Source organism: Vidua chalybeata, chromosome Z (genome assembly GCF_026979565.1).
Source record: "Vidua chalybeata isolate OUT-0048 chromosome Z, bVidCha1 merged haplotype, whole genome shotgun sequence".
Classification (NCBI taxonomy): Eukaryota; Metazoa; Chordata; class Aves; order Passeriformes; family Viduidae; genus Vidua; species Vidua chalybeata.
In genome coordinates this window covers 58,075,776-58,095,636 of record NC_071570.1, presented here as the reverse complement: position 1 = coordinate 58,095,636, position 19,861 = coordinate 58,075,776, and the positions used below count along the sequence as shown (strand labels likewise).

The 19,861-nt window shown below is 39.5% G+C and overlaps 1 protein-coding gene across 2 annotated transcripts in view; it reads right to left on the bottom strand.

The window, feature by feature from the left end:
* Positions 1–19,861, bottom strand: part of SEMA6A (semaphorin 6A) — a 119,279-nt gene that overhangs the window by 64,028 nt on the left and 35,390 nt on the right. For both annotated transcript variants that reach the window (XM_053932937.1, XM_053932938.1), the window contains exons 2-3: positions 3,352–3,489; positions 906–1,023 (exon numbers count right to left, since the gene is read on the bottom strand). In XM_053932937.1, the coding sequence (XP_053788912.1) occupies positions 906–1,023; positions 3,352–3,451 (218 nt within the window). In that variant the 5' untranslated portion in view covers positions 3,452–3,489. The remainder of the gene's footprint in view (positions 1–905; positions 1,024–3,351; positions 3,490–19,861) is intronic.

Genomic DNA, 19,861 nt, shown 5'->3' with positions numbered 1-19,861 from the left:
ATGCAGAAAGGTGTGCATTTTCCAGTGGAGGACCAGAAAACAGGCAGGAAACAAGCTACTACTTGAGAGGAAGCTTGCAGGGAGGTCCCAAACATTATCTGGGTCCAAGAGCTCCTAAACTGGACTACCCACCTTGCAAATCTGGACCACCCCGCCTTGCTAATCTGGACCCATCTTGCACTCATTCTGCATCTCTCATGTAATTCCCACTCTAAGATCATCAATCTTCTCTGCTAACAACAGGTAGGGATGTGAAGTGTTAATATCGGATCTCTGACAGGTTGGCAGCTGTCTGATGGGTGTAGGCCCGCTGAGACTGACAGTGCAAGCTCAGCTAGGCAAACTGAATGGGTGGCTCTATGTGCAATTTTTATAAAAAGACGTGCTCATTTCTGCACAGCATAGCTCTCAAAAAAAGTCAAGACACTAAATTCAATTAACCTTGAGGAAGCATGTTTAGTTCTTTTTTTTGTCTTAAGATATCAAAAACATGCCTAAATCAGCAAAATTACATTCTAATAACTCTTATCAAAAAATACTTCTGTGCACAGAAGAATTATTCTCTAAATTTGTCATTACTGGTGAGCACAAGTGGAATAAAATTATGAGGATGGAATTCTTTTCCATGGAACTAAATTATATTTCTGGCAACTTGCCTCTTGCAGGTCTCAGAGGAAGGCAGAGGCATGTAGTCCTAAAGCACAGGTGTAACACATCACAAAACTTCAGTTGATTATCTAGCAAGGTTTCTAATATGTCTTACTAACAGGCTGCAAAACTCTCTCTGAGTGCAAGACAATCCTAAAAATAATGTGTCCATCAGAGAAGATCTCAGAATATTCCTTGTCTTCTCCTCCTCCTCTTAAAGCAGTAAGAGAGGAGTGGTGAAGCAGGAGGCTACTGACCTAGCAGCAACATAGAGGGTCCTGTTCATGACCATGACAAGCTGGATGTCCAGCCGGTGCCTCTGTGTGGTGTTCCGCCCTGGTTTGTGACCCACAAACACTGGATACTGTCTTGTATCTGTAGGAAGGAAAAAAATCAGCAGGGTCAAAAGAGTAACAAACTGAAATGGTGCTAAGATGAATCACCATGGGGCCCAGCTATAGCTAAAACCTGTGGTTTCTGTTCTGCCCTGGAAACACAGACTGGAGCTGGAAGGCACGAACACAGAGAGCCAGAGACTTCTTTAATGTTACAGTGTCTGCAGTTGCAAAGAAGAAAGTCACCACCTTTGTAGAAGGAAAAAACTATGACTTTTTTTAAGCATAAAGCTGTTCTGGAACTCTTTGCACACAGGTACATGGCACTTATTTGCAGTTTTTCTGTCACTGCTTGCAGAGCTTAAATGCTTGCTCCTGACTGCTAAAGCATGTCTATCAGGATGAAGCTGTTATACAGTGGCCAATCAATCACCACAACAACTGGACTGGTAGTGGCTAAAGCAAAAGGCTTGGCTCTTGTTGGTTCAAACTGCCACTTCCCTGGGTTTCCTACAGGACTCAACTGCTGTCACAGAACAGCTGCAGGGTTTTCTGAGAAATGGTGGGAAATCACCACTTGAACTTCATGAAGTGAAAGTCACTGCACATTATTTTGGCAACCAGTCTGATATTCCAGTCCTTCTGGCCACTGGCAGCAATACTGACTGGAATCCCTACTCTGAGCTTATGCTATCAACAGGTCAGCTTCTCCCTCTCCAGTTCTACTAGTCAGCAAGACTATTATTGCCTATTCCCATTATTTTTTTGGGGTGAGAACTCAGCACACACAGAGTGTTCCACTGCTCCTCAGACGGGTGTACAACCTAACAATAGTGAACACTTCTGATCAAGGGCCAGTTCACATTTATGTGTATCACAAACAAGGAGCTAATTAAGTAAATAAAATGACAGAAGACAGGAGGAGGATAATCCTCTGATGAGCATTATCACAGCAGTGAATGTTATACAGAGCTGACTAGCAGCTAGCTATGGTTTTTCCCCATTAATATGCTTTCCCAGAAAACTGCAGCTCTTTGGGGGAGTCTATTTCTTCAGAAACTCATCTGCTGCTTTAGTATTCTCAGCTATTGTCTTCTAAAAGCATACTACCTGTTAACCTTGGTCAAAATATTGGTTCACAGCATGGCTTCAGCAGAGCACCTCAAAGTGTCATGTGCCACAAAGTCTGGTGATAAAACTGGATAGAAAAAGGAACTACTCACCAAACCAGGTGCTGAGAACTCTAAGAAATAAATTAAGACACCAGGCAGGATTTACATTCAGAAGCTTAATCCTTCTGATCATGTCCTACATGCAAAATGCCAAGTTTTATTGTAAGGCTGTTTTCTGTTCAGTACTGTTTCCTCTGTAATTCATGGATCTAGAACAAACTAGGGGCATTCATGTCCACTTCAACATGCCATGCTGCAGAGGAAAAATTATCCCATGTTCTATTTCTCCAAAAGCATCAAGCCTAGCAAATTTTCCCAGGAATGATTAGCACTGCCTTTCTGGAGGGTGAAAATGTTGGTGCTGAAGTGGCCACACTAGCCATGTTTCACCTGGGGTTGCTTCAGAGCAGCTCTTCCCTGTTGTTGTATCTCAGAGGTCTATTAGCATTTGCAGTACATCAGGTGTGTCCTGGAGTCTTGTCTTTCAGAATAAAAGACAAGATAAGTTTTTGGGTAAGTTTTAAGGCCATTGCAAAGCACAGTATGCATGGACAATTTTAAAACCAAATTCCTGAACAAAAAAAGAATTGAACACAAGACTGCTCTTGGCTGACTTGCTACTCCCTGGCACACTTTTAGGGGCCCAAATGCTAAAGACTTTGTTGTAAATATCTGAAACTTTGGGAGTTTGAAGAATTTTCATTGCCATTATCACAATTGAGATGAGGCAAATGTGAAAGAATCAGTTAAGTCAAGCCTGATGTCCACTGTAAGATACACAGAAAGCTCTCCACCTGTTTAGCCAGCAGATCTCAGTATGCAGCTGTTGGTGTTACATTAGATTTTGGAGAGTTTGCCAATCTCTACTGGTAAGAAAGGAGAGACCTTCTGTCATACAAGATTTTTTGCCTTGATTTGGTTTTTAGCTTCTTCAATTCCATCTTAGGAAAAAAATGCCTAATGCTCAAGCAGAATCCATTTGAGCTTAAAGAAGTTCAATTACTTGTATTAGATTAACAAATAATAAGACTATGTGAAAAAGTCCTGTTCCTATATTAGTACCCGACAATGTAAATTGGCTGATATGGGAGAAATCAAGAAAAAACAACTTTATCCACTGCAACTGTATTTAAGTAGTGTTGATTTGAAGTCCCCTGATAAGTACTACATTAAGTCCTCTGGCCCCTTATACTTACAGTTGCCATGCGAAATACTGATAGGCTCAGAATCTTCTGGGAAACCAGCCCCAACAAAGTGTAGCAGTGTGAAATATAGCAGCAAGGCTTCTGACCTCATAGTAGTTCAGCTGTGAGGCTTCACTTCTTCACTTCACCCTGTGGAAGACAAAAAGCACCTTCAGAGCTTTAAAGAGCCTGTGAAAAGAGAGGAAGATTTTCTCCTCAGGCCTCTCACTATACCTGAGGAGGTGCTGTGTTTCTACCAGAAACTGCCCTGCAAAGCCAGTTATTCTTCTGCTCATGCCTTAGCAGGGCAACATCTTCCTTGAGGATAGACTTAAGGACCTTTGTGTTACAAAAAATTTTCTGCCTCTGATGCTTATATGTAATAAAGACACTTCATCTCCTGCACTGATCGATGGCTGACAAGAAATGTTTCAAAAAAATATTTTATTTTCCCCTTCTTTGGTTTACCTAATTAGATGATGACACGATGATACACACCATAAATTTTAAAAAAAACCCTCACGCTACTTTATTCTAGTTAAAAAGAGGTTAAGAGTTATACTGCAGGACTGATTCATACCCTGCAGAGTTGTGAATCAAGTGAAGAAACACTGAGAGAGCTAGATGGAGCATTGAGAACATGCCATTGGGCTTTACCATAAAAATATGTGCCCATAAATTTAGGTGTTGTAAAAAGAATACTCCAACTTATGATAAGGAAGAAAAGAACTGTCTAAATCCAGTATTTTTTTCCCCGTGTTCCACTGATGCATTCATTCATTCATTCATTCATTCATTCATTCATTCATTCATTCATTCATTCATTCATTCATTCAGATTTCATGTACAAAAATATCGCTAAATATTTGAGATAAAAGAAACCACTGGGGCCTTTGGATACAGTGAAATAAACCAGCACATAATACAGTAAATACTTCATAATTCCCAGTCAAATTTCACAGAGACATTGATCTGTAGGGGAAATCAGTGCAAAAGTGAGGTTTTCTTTTCATCCCTTCCAGAGTTTCAAACCTTTGATGCTGCCTGCCAAAGATTCCTTTTGAACAAAGCTATTTTACAGTCGTCTGTCAGTCATTCAAGATTTATGGGCAGAAAGTTAAACTTCATAACCTACATAGTCTTTGAAACTTAATTTGGCAAATAAAGTGCTAACTTGCCTTTCTGCAGCACTCTTTAATATTAGATACCTGTGCCTCCTTTCTTGATGCCAAAAAAAGCATTAGCAAGTCTTAAACATTGGATTCCTCATTTTCTAAGCAATAGAAAAATGTCATATTAATTAATTTGCCTCATCAGATATTTGCTTTTAAATAACATTTCAGTTGCTATAAATGGTTTGGAGTGGGGGATCTGTTGCAGGGTGATAGAGTCCATAAGGACTGCTGATTTATTACACTCTCTGCCTTAGTCTATTATTATTTCAACACAAAAATTGGAATTTTGGCTGATTTTCTATTTCCATTAACAAAATAACTGAGAGACCAAGTTAGACCTAAAATAGGAAAAAAAATGTAAGGCAGTGACTGACAACTGAACAAAGTTTCAGATAGATAGTGAAGGAAAAATAGCAAGAATAAATGCAATACAATGCAGACACTGCCTGTCTATTATAACTTATAGGAGAATGCATACTAAAAGATAGTCCATACAAGCCCCAGTAGAAGTTTTTCCATCTAGCACTGGTTAAGTAATCATAGCTCTGTATGATTACTGACACAGCTATATCTGCCTGCAGACACTTTCTTTATGCATTTCCTCCATTTGTCTTTCTTGTCACCTCTTGCATTTTCTCTTGAGTGTTAGCTCTCTGGGGTAGAACCTGTTTCTTTCTACTTCTTGTCATTTGGGGCCCTTTGGAATGCCCAAAGAAATAAGCAGCAGAAGTAAATAGTAGGTTTGGAAAAACAGTTTCCCTCTAAAGGGGCTAATTCCTTTATGCAATTTTTCAAAATGTCACTTTGCTGGGTTAAAAATTTTGCCCTTCTAAGTACACAGCAAAACGGCAAAACAAAATTCCTTACTACACAAATTGATTGAAATTACTTTCTCCTTGAAATTGCTACAATCCAATGTACAAATCTTTTCTGAAATGTACATGAGGAACAGCAGTTTAATGGGAAGAACTTAGGAAGCAACCCAATTCTTCCACTTATACTGTATTAATCTACAGTATCAGTCTGCAGGCTAACAATCCAAACACTTGGTTCACAGTGAGACTCCAGAGCATAAGAATAGCTGCTTTCTGTTACTCCCTATCATCACAAAATCCACCATCTAACAACGTATGTGCTGTGAGGAAAGCACTGCAGTACTGCAGACACAGCTCTGCCACTCCCCTTTAGAGCCTAAAAAACTTGCCCCTTGGGTGATTCTGCACCATCAGCCTCTACTTCTCATTCAGACTTGTGTACTGCTCTGTACAGTGTGGGAGACAGCTTCCAGGAAATCTGTGTGGGGGACAGCTTCCAGGAAAATGAACAAGGCCCAGCATGCTTACTTTTTGATTTCATGCACATGCTATTGGGCCAGATCTGCTTTCTTTTACGTGGGAAAAAAACCAAATTGACAAATGAACTGACATAGATTGATAGGTTTATAAGCATATGAAATTCTCTCTTGTTTTTAAGGGGATTCTTCTGGAGAAGAAAAGAGGGAGAAGAGACGAAAAAAGAATAATTCTCTGTTGCTCTGATGGCAACATAGTCGTTCAAATTCACAAAATGTGTATGTAAAATATCTGCTTTGGCATGTTAATAATTCAAGTGAACTACACATGTATCATTGTCTGTGTCAATAAATTAACACTGAGGAGGACTAAATTGCATCCAAAGGCAGCTTTTTTCCAGAGGTAATTATTCAAACATATTGTCACTTTTGCAGTTCTTACAATTGCAGAAAGAGCCATACTGTTTCAGTGGAATTTCAGAAAAGTGCTGATTCAAGAAGGTCACACTTATTTTTAGGACAATTTTCACTCTGGTTGGGATTGATTGTTGCCCCTGGCATTGATGCAAATGTTCTCACTTGCAATTGTGCTGAAACTACTTTTGTTCAAAAATGCTTGCGAACACATCGTCTGATGAAGAGGAGTAGTTAGACAGTGATGCTAAGTGAGTACAACACTGTTTCAAAATAAAAGTTTTGTAAACATCCATGAAGAGCTCTCCATCTTTCATGCAGAGATCTGAACTGCAATTCATTCTGGCCTACACTAAGCCGTACTGGTTGTGAGAGAACTGGATCTGAGAACTCCAGTTCTCCTGGTTCAAAACCCACAAAACCTGGTTGTAAAAAACCCACAAATAATTTGCTTTTTGCTTTCCTAAACCAAGGAATATATGAATATTTTGGAACATACATTGGTGCTCTGATTCAACTTTCTAAAACTGATGTTTCAAATACCTATGTAAGACATCTTGTGGCCACTTCTGTGTTCCCTCCTTTTTGTTACATTATAATTAAATATAAACAAACCACATGATCTCTTAATGTGTATAGAAATCAAAGTTTTGCCTTCTAAGGTGAAATTGGTTTCTCTGTTTGTACACTTTAGCCCAAAGATGAATCACTTCTAAGTAGGATGTTTGGATACAAGATAGTTGCTATTACTGTTATTTTTACTTAGTCGAAGCCTATGTATACATATACATACATATACATATACATATACATATACATATACATATACATATACATCATATACATATACATATACATACACATACACATACACATACACATACACATATAAATTACCACCCACATATACATACTTGACATAGGATCATTTACTTTTGTAAAATTCATGCTGTTGGCATGAAGGAGTTTCTGAAGCCAAGAAAGTAAAAATCATTGCAAAACAAGGAGAAAAGTCTAATTTTACTTTGCCAAGTTCTTTCCACAATGGCTATCCATGGCTATTCAAGCCAACAAGAAGTCACCATGATGAGCTTTGCTTTTTGCTGTCTGATATTTTAGCATTTACAGCAGTCTTTGTGGAAATGCATACAGAGTATCTGCTTGGCTAAGGAAATAATTATGTGGCTCCCGCCACAATACCCTGGTAGGCAGGTTATTTTATCTACAGCTTGTTTGTTCCAGAAGGGTTACACAATCCAATGAAAAATCTGAATGGAAAAGCAAACTTCCTGATAGACTCCATAAAAGTGTGAGGGCAGATTCAATCCTGAGAACAAATTCAATAGCAACAGCAATGATTGCAAAGACACATCTCTAATGAAAGGGATGTTCTTCTGTGTTAGAAAACCTCCCATCTTGTTGCTTCAACCTCACTGTTCATTCAACTAATCCCAGTGTAACTTCAAGAAAAATTAAAGTATGCAACCATGTCAGAATTTTCCCATGGCACAGTAAGACTGCTCTATAATGAATAGATCTTGTTCTGTTCATTTATTACAAAACTTCTTTCTACCACGATGGGTTGTGTTCCTACACAACAGCTGCACTTCAATCCACAAATTACTAAGCTTAATGTAAGAATCACTAGACAAAATTCCATGGTCTGTGTTATGCATGAAGCAAGGCCAGAAAAATTACTGGCCCTAAAAACCTGTGACTGTCTTCAACAAACTCTTTAATTTCTACAAATATGTAGAAATAATTTATTCTTCAAAAAGACAGTCCAGCAAGAAGAAACAGAATTTAACCAAACATTGCGGAAACTAAAAAGTAAAGCCAGATGAATTTGAACTACTGTATAAGGAAAAAATGCACAACAGGGAAAGCAGCAGCCTACATGAACTGGTCCTGGAAATACTCGGCAAATAGCCCTTACAATTATAACCGGCAAAAGCAAAAATACCATTAAAAAGCAGAGAAGAAACTGATTTGAGTTTCATAACAGGTTAAAAGATTGGAGATTTTTCTGTGGTAAGAGTTTTAAAGGCACACAGATGATTTAGGAGCCCAAGTCCTACTCCAGTGTCTCATCAAAAGACACTCACAGAGCAAGCTCTGCCCTTACATAAAAAGCATATATTGATCTACACAGCACATGTAGATCAGTAGCACAGCATAACCAGTTGGCCAACCTGCCTGCTGTTCTCTGCTATGGTACAGATTTGCCATGAGATATTGGCAAACATCCTTCTACTCTTTTGGCTAAATTTAAATTTGGCTAATTTTCCTTTGGAAATCTCTGAGTGGAAAACACTGCCACTGCTATTTACCCTTTTAAATTCACAGTTTCTACAAAGTGAAAGATGAGTTCCGTGCAAGTCAGAGGAAGGAATTAGGAATAATGCAACAACAAAAACAAAAGAGAGGAATACAACCTGAAGGCTGCAGCTCCCAGAGAATGAGGAAAGTTAGGCTGGTACCAGCAGAGCCGTTCAGAAGAGTATCTTCTGTCTATGCCGGCTGTGTGGTGTGTTAGCTGCTGTTCAGCCACCTTGCATGGCTGCACCAGGCAGCAGAAGGGCTCATGCAAAATGCCTGGTCTGAGTGGTGCCAAGGGGATCAGACAGATGTGAGTGAACAGAAGCTCAGCGGGTGCTTGGGAAGCTTAGGAGAGATGAGACACAAGTGGCTATCAGCAAGACGCAGCAAGGAGTGCCAGACACTGCAACTGAATTGGCAATGGCAGGGCACTGCCTGGGATGGACAGCTTTTTCAGCCATGCTGTCCTTTCTCTCCCAATTGCTGCTCAGTCACCTGAATGGTGGTGCAGGTGGCTGCAGAGACTCAATGCCAGCTCCATGCCCATCATCACTCCCAACTTCCAACATCTTTTCATGACTGATGGTACAGCCATCATTCATCTTTCCTCTCCTGTTCTGCTCCTGTTGTCTCTACAGCTGGCCATACATTTCATGTGGCCAAAAAAGCACTCTTGCACTCCAGGTAGCTGGCCCTTATGCCAGAGAGACTGGAGCATAAAGACATTGGGGTAATCACCTGTACTCTTTCAGATCTCATGGTAACAAGGGGTTTGCTCCTGAACACTGGTGAGGGGAGAGAGGCAGTGCCCAAGGCAAGCCCACATCTTTCTGGCAACACTGTGGACCCTAAATTATCTGTATGAAGCACCACTCTCTCTCATTTGTGCATATCAAAAAGTTCTCCCTGACTATAAGAGGACTGCATGGGTGCCCTCTGCTATACACACTTTACTAGCATTTAAATTGGATTCAGTACTGCTTACTCATTGCCCAGCTGCTGTGGGCTGCATGCCAGGTATGACGATCAGGCCCAAGGGAAATACACCAATAAGAGCAATTTTGCCTCATATAGTAAGCAACAGTACCTACTTTCATTAAAAAGAATAATATGAACTTCATTACTAGCTTAATGAAACACAGATACATGGGCCATGCAGATTTTCTCACAAAGTCTTGCAAAAATGAATCTAAAATAAAATTTCTGCCTAAATACAAAGTCTTTTCAAGCAAGTTTCAGGGGTAATTGCTTTTTTTTTTCAGGTTTATGCAAACTTGAGTCTATACCAACTTTTCTCTCCTCTCATTTGCACCTTTACAAGGCCATACCTCGCACAATAATGGCACCTATGATATGTGGCATCACTACCTCCTGTCTCAGTAAGTGGTAAACCAAAAAGATCTGGACAACCCCCAGGCAGCAGTGATGAGCCTCAGCCTGTCGAATGGGAGTAGCAGGTGTCAAGTCAGTAGGTAAAACTCAGCATGCTTAATGCTGGCAACCTGTCCTGTAAAGATCCATGTTGCTGCTCCCTCCACTGCAGTGCAAAAAGAAAATGTAATGAACAAATGGAGGTCTAAATAGAAGAAACTCTCTTCTGAATTGAGTGAGACATCTCTGATGACTGCAGTGTTAATAGGATGCTGCTGTTCAGAGGGGAAACAGTCAGAAGGAAGATGAACATCTCCAGATGGAATTAGAAGCGTCTCAGGCCTATCGATTTTGGTTGTAACCTTTACTGTAAACAGTCCACAGGGGCCTCATCAGCCACCTGTTCAGTGATATTTGCACTGAAATATAGAGCCAACGCAAATGAGAAAATGGCCACAGTTCCTTGCTAAAGCATCTGCTCTAGCAAGATGCCTCTATCTATGCATCACCAGCAGCAGCACAGGTACAGCTTTTAAAGGAAGGGGTAATGCAGTGGCACTCTCTCACATGGCTCTGAAATAACAAATGCTCCATTTGTCATGATGTTGGTGGTGATGGTAGTGATATTATATCATGCAATATTTCACTTTCTAATAATTGCTCAGTTTTATACTGAAATCAGGCTTGCCAAAACTGGGAGGAAAGCCATCTGTGCCTGGAGGATGACTGCCAGAAACATTTGCAATTTTATTTTGGGGTTATAAACCTGCAGAATGGAACAAAGGCAATGCCTAAATAACTCGTTTCACTCAACAACCCCAATCATACAGAGCAATAGACCTAACTCTGGAACAGCTTGGTCAGTCATTACAAAGACGTCTTTCTTATTTTTAAAAGTCTCACTCATTTAAGAGATAAAAATAGCTCTATTGATTATTTGTGGGACTTCAAAACTCTGTCAAGATTCTGAATTGATATGAGAGCTAAATGTAGCAATCACTGCCTTTTGAAAGGAGAGAACACCATCTCTAATATATACTTTGCTGTTTCATCTCGGCATGCTTAATAGAAAACAGCTACACTACCAGCAACACCATTACTCTCTCCAACACTCATTTTGCCTGGGAAATATCAGCGCCAGTCAACTCACCTTCTATTCCCTCATCTGATAGATGGAATAAAAATTTTGTAGCTGCAGGTGACCCAAAGACAATAGGAGAAAAATGTGTCCTTCCTTTGTTATCTTCTCCTTTTGGACAGCAACAAAGTCTGGTATGTTTTCACAACAACACTTACAAATGTCACTGATCAGAAATTAGACACAGCCCTGCAGGCATTTTCTCAGCTGCCACATGAACATTGGAAGGGCATGTAGAGATAGGACAAGGGGAAATTGCTTCAGACTGGGAGGGTGCTGAGGCACTGGAATAAGTTGCCCAAAGAAATTGTGGAGGTTCCATTGCTGGAAGTGCTCAGTGTCAGGTTGGATGGTCCTTTGAGCAGCCTGTCTAGCATCTAGCAAGATGTCCTTGCAAGGGTGTTGAAAGTAGATAATCTTTAAGGCCCCTTCCAACCTAAACAATTTCATGATTCTGTGATTTTAATATCCCCCTGTTCAAAGCTTGGTGTAATCACAAGTAACTCTCCTTTGGTTTTTGTTAATGCAAGAAACACTCAAGCACTTAAATACGAGCCCTAGCTGTATTCCTCAGGACATTTGTCCATTCACTTGAAATTGAAGTGTCCATGTTTTAACGTGATGAAACAGGAGAAAATGCAAATCATCATATTTAAGTCAGCTGTTAACCAGAGCACATTGCTTAGCTGCTGTGCAATTTGGCAAGTTCTGCCCCTAAATCCATTTACGCAAAAATCAACCCATTAACCTGCCTTGGAGAGAAATAGCAAATCTTGTCAGGTTATTTTTTCAAATGGCAACTAATCAACTTTGTCATGAAGTGGTTTGACACCACATAAAACTACGTACCTACCCTAAAATGTGAATGGAATCTATTGTAGCACTTCAAATACTCAAGATTATTACCATTTACATGATAATAACTCCAGCAGTGGACAACACACTATCTGAAAGTGACAGTCACCATTGCAGAGTGCACCAATTGTTCCACACTGCAACAGTTTAGTCATGGCAGGAGAACTCAGGCCAAACCTCAGCATCATATTCTGGGCAGGGATGCTCAGCACAAGGACACAGTGTGGACAAGCAATCTGAGTTATGATAGGCAGAAAAAAGGGAAAGGCTTTTTCTCCTGGAAACCTGGCAAAGTATTCAAGAAAAATTATGTTTGTCCCTGACAGATTAAAAAAAAAGAAAAAAAAAAAAAGAAAAAAAAAAAGAAAATAGCTCTATATGTATTTATAATTTTAGCCCCTAATTTGTTTATGAATTAATTATGTCAAGTCTCTCTATACCTTACAGAAAAGTATTAAAGAAAAGCATGAAATAGACTACTACAAAAATGCAAAATGTCAAAAAATTAAGGATGTCCACAAAACAAATGTAATCCCTGAGGGAAAATATTAAAATAGCTGTGGATAGACACAGGTAGAAGGAAAAACCAGAAGCCTCTGAGTACTAAGAAAACCAAAATTAACTGAGAACTTTGCCTCTCAGCACCACTTCTGAAATGTCCCTCCCTCAGACAACCATCCACTCCTGCATGCCTGTACAGTGACATTCACCCAAATTTCAAAGTTTCAGATTACAGGAAACAGTTTTCCTGTTAAAACTTTAGAGCAATTTCATAGATCTCTGTCTTTCATGATTATTTTTCCTTGCCAATATTTTTTTGCTGGTATTTTTAGAAGCTTTAAAAGAATAAAATAAATCTGACTCTGAGACAGAAAATCTATGTAGTTTGCTTTTCCTCTGAGAAGAGCACAATGCTTACAACAATTCTAGATTGTAGCACCTGCAGCTTGCTAATAATTGCTAGTTGCAAGTGGAGGACTCTGAGCTTTGTTGTGTCTAGATTCATGCCCAATAAATTCCCAAATTTTAAATCATATCAAATCCAAGTAGCTTTATAGACAAGTTAATACTAGAAAGTACCCTATCCTCAAGAATGCCCTTTGAGTAAAGAGATCACCTCAGTATGCCAACATGACATATTTTCCACTCTCCTCTTCACTCCACCACTTCACAGTTATGAGGAAGACAGAAGGCATAGCAAGAAGTCAACAGATACCTAAGAAATATACTATTTCCAGGATAGTGCTCAGATAAGTGGTACTGTATGTCACCTTGGGTATAAGGTCAATTACTGTAATTCAGTGTATTTTAAGGGAAAATGCTAAATGCAGATATAATCAATAAATCTCTGAATATAAAAATCACAATTCCTGTAACTAATAGAATAGTTCAAGATAATTTTAATTACTGAGGGTGTATTATTGAGAGGAAACATCAAGTACCTGCTGTGATTGCATGGGCAAACTGAAAATGGAGGTGGTGTGGGTCAGAAAAAGTAAGAAAAGATATTATAGTTAGAGTAAGATGAGCCCCTGCACCACAGAAATACACTACTGACACACATTCACCCACATACTGAAGAATACAAGCATCCTTACACATTTGTTCACACCTGCTTCTTAGCCCAGTGTGAGGGAATTAGAGCAGCATAGAAAAGGAAGTCAAAGCAGCATTGACAAATGCCCGTAGTAGAAGTTACAAAAGCAGTAGCTCTGTTATTATTTGCTTTGCTTCTTTGGACAAGCTATGGAGAAAAAGGTTCAGTGTAGCAAGAGAGAACAAGCCCACTGAGTATGACTGCCTGAATGGGGCATGATGGATGAGCTTCCTTGCAGATAGGAGAAGCCTCTAATCCATTCTCCAGCTCATTGCTAGAGCGAGGCAAAGTCATTCTCTTCTTCTGCGGGAAATAACCTCTGCCTTTTCGATACCACGTGCAGGGTTTTGCAAAGGACAATCCAGACTGTCACAAGGATGAGACTGCAGGCTGTTTCCAGGTCCCACACTAGGGCAGGCTCAGCTATGCAGCCCAAAGCCCTGAAGCAAAACAAAGATGTTCTATATTGCTTGTGCTTCCTATGGCTATTTTAGGAATGATTGCATGCATTCAGGTTCCAACAACGAATAGTGAAAGACACAGGAAGAGAAATAATTTTCACTGCACCAGTGCTCAGCTAATGACTGAAACTGAAACACTTCTAATACTCCAGATAATTCTATGGAGCTGAAAAATCCTGCTCTGTGTGTAACAGACAGATTTCAAGCATCATCCCAGCAATGAAATAACATCCATCAGCATCAGGATGGGAAGACCCTTCCTCTGGCATTCACTGATGGAAGTTTGACTCTAACCAAAATACCACGGCTTTCTCAGACAACCAAGGACCTGTTCCCAAACCTCCTCCTCCCCGACACTCTGCAACTTCAGCCTGTAATGGTGGGTGACACAGGAAAAGCAATGATTCATTAGCTGACTGCATCTAAGTGAATTCAGCAAAACTGTTTCATGAGTAGTAACACACAGTTAAGGGTTTTTAACAAGTCTGCCAGGTGTTTTTTTAACCCAAAGGAATCCTTCTTGGCTTGCCCAACAGAACTGAAATTCCTGTGCCGGAACAAGGAAAATGACTGCATAGCTGACGAACCACTGCTGTTATTTCTTACTCTGCAGTTCTGCTGCTGATGTGATTTATATAAAATGCTGCAGAGAGAGTTTCCACTAACTGTAGGTTGGCCTCCAGAATGTGGACATTGAACTGATCGGCTGCCAGGAGCTGATCTACAGCCAAGACCCAAATTCCTGCCAGCATTTAGAAGGAAAAAATTGCACAAAAAACATTAGCCCAGAGAATCAAATTACTTTTCAATGAGACTTAAGGCTGTATGCATAGACGGTGCTGAAGTCACTAGAAAAGTCTGAGGAGATCCAGAGAGGCATCGAGGTGCGATGTTCTCAGCTGGACTCCAAATTATCTTCCCCCCCACGCCCACAAGCATGTCCCATGCCTTACAGGCTATGCTTTCCTGCACAGTCACAGAACAATGGCTCTCCAGCTCACAGCACAGTCACACAGCAGTTACAACTAAAGGGCATTGGCTTGTTTTTGTTTACACCAGAGAAAGTGCTGACATTGACATCTGCTAGATTGTGGAGCACTGATTCCAGCTGGACTTCAGTAAGACTTGTAGCTGCTTTACAGCTTGTACCATTTGCGTCAGCTCACGCATGAGGTTGCTTTACCTATTTATAAACCTTCCAGTTATAGAGAATTACATATATTTAACACTTTTGCTTTCACATAAAGGTACACATACTTGGATGAGGACTCAGTTAAAATCTGCTAACTTTACATGGGTTTTGGGCAAAGTCTCCCATCTAATGTTAGGAAATGGAAATAACCACATCCAAATTCCCTGTGGAATTTGAGGTTATATTTAATCTTTTTAAAAAAAATTTCTTTTGGTTTGCATTCTTACTCTTTTAGAGAAAACAAAGCAGATAGTCTTGATCATGTTCTACTGTATTTTCCTTTAACATTTTCCTGTGAGTAATCCAACATAGAATTATTTTTCTGTGGTAAACATCATGACATTAGCTTGAAGTATAAGAGATTCTTTGCACAAGCACCCCTGTATTCAACATACACTTATGAAAAAGTCAATTTTGCAGTGTCTATGACCATATATATTCATTATTTCTGTAACCCTGAACAACACCACCAATAATGCCAAAAAAGTGTATTACATGTGTTATTGATGGCTCAATAATAATAGATTTTTTGGGAAGCCTTCTCTCAATGACTTGCTGCAACAAAGAGATCTGAAGAATACATTTTCAGGCACTTCCCCTCTTCTGATGGAAAAAATGTATCTTTGAAAGAAAGCGCTTAAGCTACAAAATCTTTTCTGGAAGTTTTGAAGGACCCTGTTACCTGATACCTTCGGGTTGTTAGCACCAGCTTTTCCTAGACATCAACCATAGAGGAACCTGGATGAGACAAACCAGAGCTTCTAAATGCCTTGACAGAACTTTCAGAAAGGAAAAAGACTTTTACTTAGTTCACTTACCAGAAAGCTATACTTCCTGCATGTGATATCAGAAAAAATCTAGCCACAGAACAAAGAGCACTCTGAGAACATGCCAAAGAAAAATTTATTTTAAAACTCCCCAACACATGAATACTGTCTGCTCTCACATGTTCAAAGCACAGAAGAACAAAGATGTGAATTTACTGATAATTTACCTTGTTATATACCAATGCCTTCCTTAATATCACACCTCCATGTAGAGTTAGAAAGCAAATTCTTTTAATGTCAGAAAATTACCGTGCCTTTTTTCCCCCTGGGTTCCTAAAAGTACTACTTACAGTCCCAGGCAGGAAGAAACAACCTGCACAGATCTTCATGGAGGAGCACATAGACAGGAGGGGCAACACAAACCTCTGACAAGCAAGATGAAGTCGCAAACTGGCAATGCTCCACAATAAAGTACTTTTACAAAGAATGGGACTGGTTTGTGAGACTGAAAACTCTGATGCCTCCACAATAAAGACTGTGAAGAATGCTTGTATGCTTCCTTTCTGAACCTCAAGGAGCTCCCCACAATCCCTTCCCTTCCCAGCACTGACATGTAGGGTCTCTCTTTCTCATAAAAGGACTTGGCTTTCCTCACGCAAAAACAGATTTGGCTTTCCTAATACTGGAACAGATTACTCCCCTTCACACACACCCTTACGTTCCCCAAAAGCTGAGAACATTATTTCTCCTGCAGGCTGATGAGGACAGATTGTATCTTCCCTCCTTTTTTGGACAGCTTAAAGTAGATTGCTTGTTCTCCCTATAAATAAAAAGCTAGCACTTGATGTTCAAAGGATGACTAACCCTGGAATATATATTTTAATGTACATTTTAATTAAGCTGACTTGTGACTTAGTTTGTCTTAGTTGAATATTGGTAAACTCTGAAGGCAGGTATTATACAGAAAAACCAGGATAGAAAGATGTGGTTTCTTTCTCCTAGGTGCTGGACAATGAAGAAGATGGAGAGCAAACTCCTTCTTCCTGGAGCACGTTCCTTCCTTTTCTTTCATGGAGGCAGATTGACTCCCATGATCTTTCTCAGTCAGCAGAGCTGGGCACCCTCCTTTCCCTTGACCCGCCAAAGATAACTGTTCTACTCAGCCTGCAACAAAGTGTGTTGCCCTGTTGTGTGTTCCGGGCAGGACACTGTCATCCAGAAGAATTTTGCCTGACTGGAAATGAAAAAAAGGACAGAAATCTTTTCAGCACAACTTATGCTTTAATCTCTTCTCTTGCTCTGCAGGCACAGAAATACACAATACACAAGGTCAAACATTAGGATAAAAATATTAGGACAAAAATTCTAAGCCATGCACCCCTTGTAGGGTCCTCCTGCCCAGTTCTCAAGTAGGATTAATTAGACCGTGTGAACCTACACACACAAACTGAAAAAAAACTGTCATTTCCAATATGCTGCTTTCAAGGTATTTATAATGCAAACACAAACAAAAGGTATGCTCTCTTATGACAAGCCTGAAATAAAGCAGCTCTAATTAGCAAAACCAGATATGGCATCTGAGGTAGCACAGTTTGCAATGCAAGGGTAAGAAAAGTCTCCTTTGAGCTTATTCAGCAGCAAGCAGACTCATGCCCTTCCTTAGAATGTTTTTTTGACTCTGTGAATAGAGCTATCTGTAGAATAGATGGATAAACTGATAATTTCCTACAATAGCAATTTGATTATTGATTGCTACTTTGTCATTAACCCATCACACATCTACAGCCAAGCAATGTCCTGCATCAGCTGACCAAAACTGTGCACTAGACAGCCTGTCAGTGTTATAATTTCTATTGCTGGCTGGACCCTTCTATAAACTATAGGACTGTAAATTACTTTCTATCTGCCCTTGTTGAAAAAATAAAGTTTTGGCTACAGCCCATACAGCAAAATACTGGTTGGGATCAAACCAGTGCTACCAACAGAAAGAAAACAAGGAACACCATCAGCAGATACTACTGTACTGGAGCTCCTTTTGTTATTCTCTCCTCAACTTGTGTTTTACATAAAGAATTCTAGGTGCTGTTCAATTTTTATTAAAAGAGGCCTTGTCTTGAGATGTTGTCCACATAGACATCACATATGTGAATGGATAAAGGAGATAAAAAAAAAAAATTACTGGTATCAGAAAAGTTGTTCCCAACTGCTACTCTTCTGATTCAAATTTCTTTGACCCCATTTTTTTCTCTAAACAAACAGTAACTAAACTGCAAAAATACTGACAGCGTTTCTACAGCATAACAGCATCCATAACTGACTTTCAACACCCCAAACTACTCATATCAACATTTTGGGCTCAAATGAATGCATTCAACCTCTGACCTCCAGCTTAGTACCAAGTCCTTAAAAACTGAATCATGCACACATGCACACAGATGGGATGCATTCCCCAAGATAGAGGAGCTATTGCTTGCAGTTTTGACGGGGACGTGGCTTAGGAGCACTATTTTGCACTTCAAGGAGACAAACATGGTGATTCATTTCACTGAAAATATTCAACTCAAAATCATGCATTTTTTTTAGTTTTTCCATCACTACCAACTGGTCTGTCCGAGATACAGTTTTTCTAGTTATACCTACATAAATCACACAAATAACAAGAGTTGTTGCTGAATCTTTTTCCTAATCAGCAGATTTTAGAAACATTGATTGGGAAACCTTGCCCAGGATCTAGGAACAGACTACAGAATTAACCCCTCAGTCCTGCTTCAATACCAAGAAGAATGATGCCCTACATATTTCAGCTGTCTTATGAAAGATTTCCATCATTCTGTCCAATCAATAAAGTTATATGATGTTTGATTTCTAGACTCAAACATCTGCTTTTAAACAGAATAATCTAATCATCACAACAAATTCACATTCAAAAGCAAACCTCAATCACAACCTCTTGGACAAACGGAAGGTTTAATGTGCAGTTACCAGATTATACAACTAAAATAATATAGTTTCACTCAACAGTAATTAAATTCCAGTGTAATGAGAAGGAAGATAGTAAACATTACTTCTCAGAAAAAAAGAGAGAAAGAGAAAGAGAAAGAGAAAGAGAAAGAGAAAGAGAAAGAGAAAGAGAAAGAGAAAGAGAAAGAGAAAGAGAAAGAGAAAGAGAGAGAGAGAGAGAGAGAGAGAGAGAGAGAGAAAGAAAGAAAGAAAGAAAGAAAGAAAGAAAGAAAGAAAGAAAGAAAGAAAGAAAGAAAGAAAGAAAGAAAGAAAGAAAAGAAAAAGACAGAAAAAAAAAGAAAGAAAAAAGAGAAAGAAAGAAAAAGAACGAAAAAGAGAAAGAAAAAGAAACAAAGAAAGAGAAAAGAAAGAAAGAAAGAAAGAAAGAAAGAAAGAAAGAAAGAAAGAAAGAAAGAAAGAAAGAAAGAAAGAAAGAAAGAAAGAAAGAAAGAAAGAAAGGAAAGAAAGGAAGGAAAGAAAGGAAAGGAAAGAAAGGAAGGAAAGAAAGGAAGGAAAGAAAGGAAGGAAAGAAAGGAAGGAAAGAAAGGAAGGAAAGAAAGGAAGGAAAGAAAGGAAGGAAAGAAAGGAAAGGAAGGAAGGAAAGGAAGGAAAGGAAAGGAAAGGAAGGAAAGGAAAGGAAGGAAAGGAAGGAAAGGAAGGAAAGGAAGGAAAGGAAGGAAAGGAAGGAAAGGAAGGAAAGGAAGGAAAGGAAGGAAAGGAAGGAAAGGAAGGAAAGGAAGGAAAGGAAGGAAAGGAAGGAAAGGAAGGAAAGGAAGGAAAGGAAGGAAAGGAAGGAAAGGAAGGAAAGGAAGGAAAGGAAGGAAAGGAAGGAAAGGAAGGAAAGGAAGGAAAGGAAGGAAAGGAAGGAAGGAAGGAAAGGAAGGAAAGGAAGGAAAGGAAGGAAAGGAAGGAAAGGAAGGAAAGGAAGGAAGGAAGGAAGGA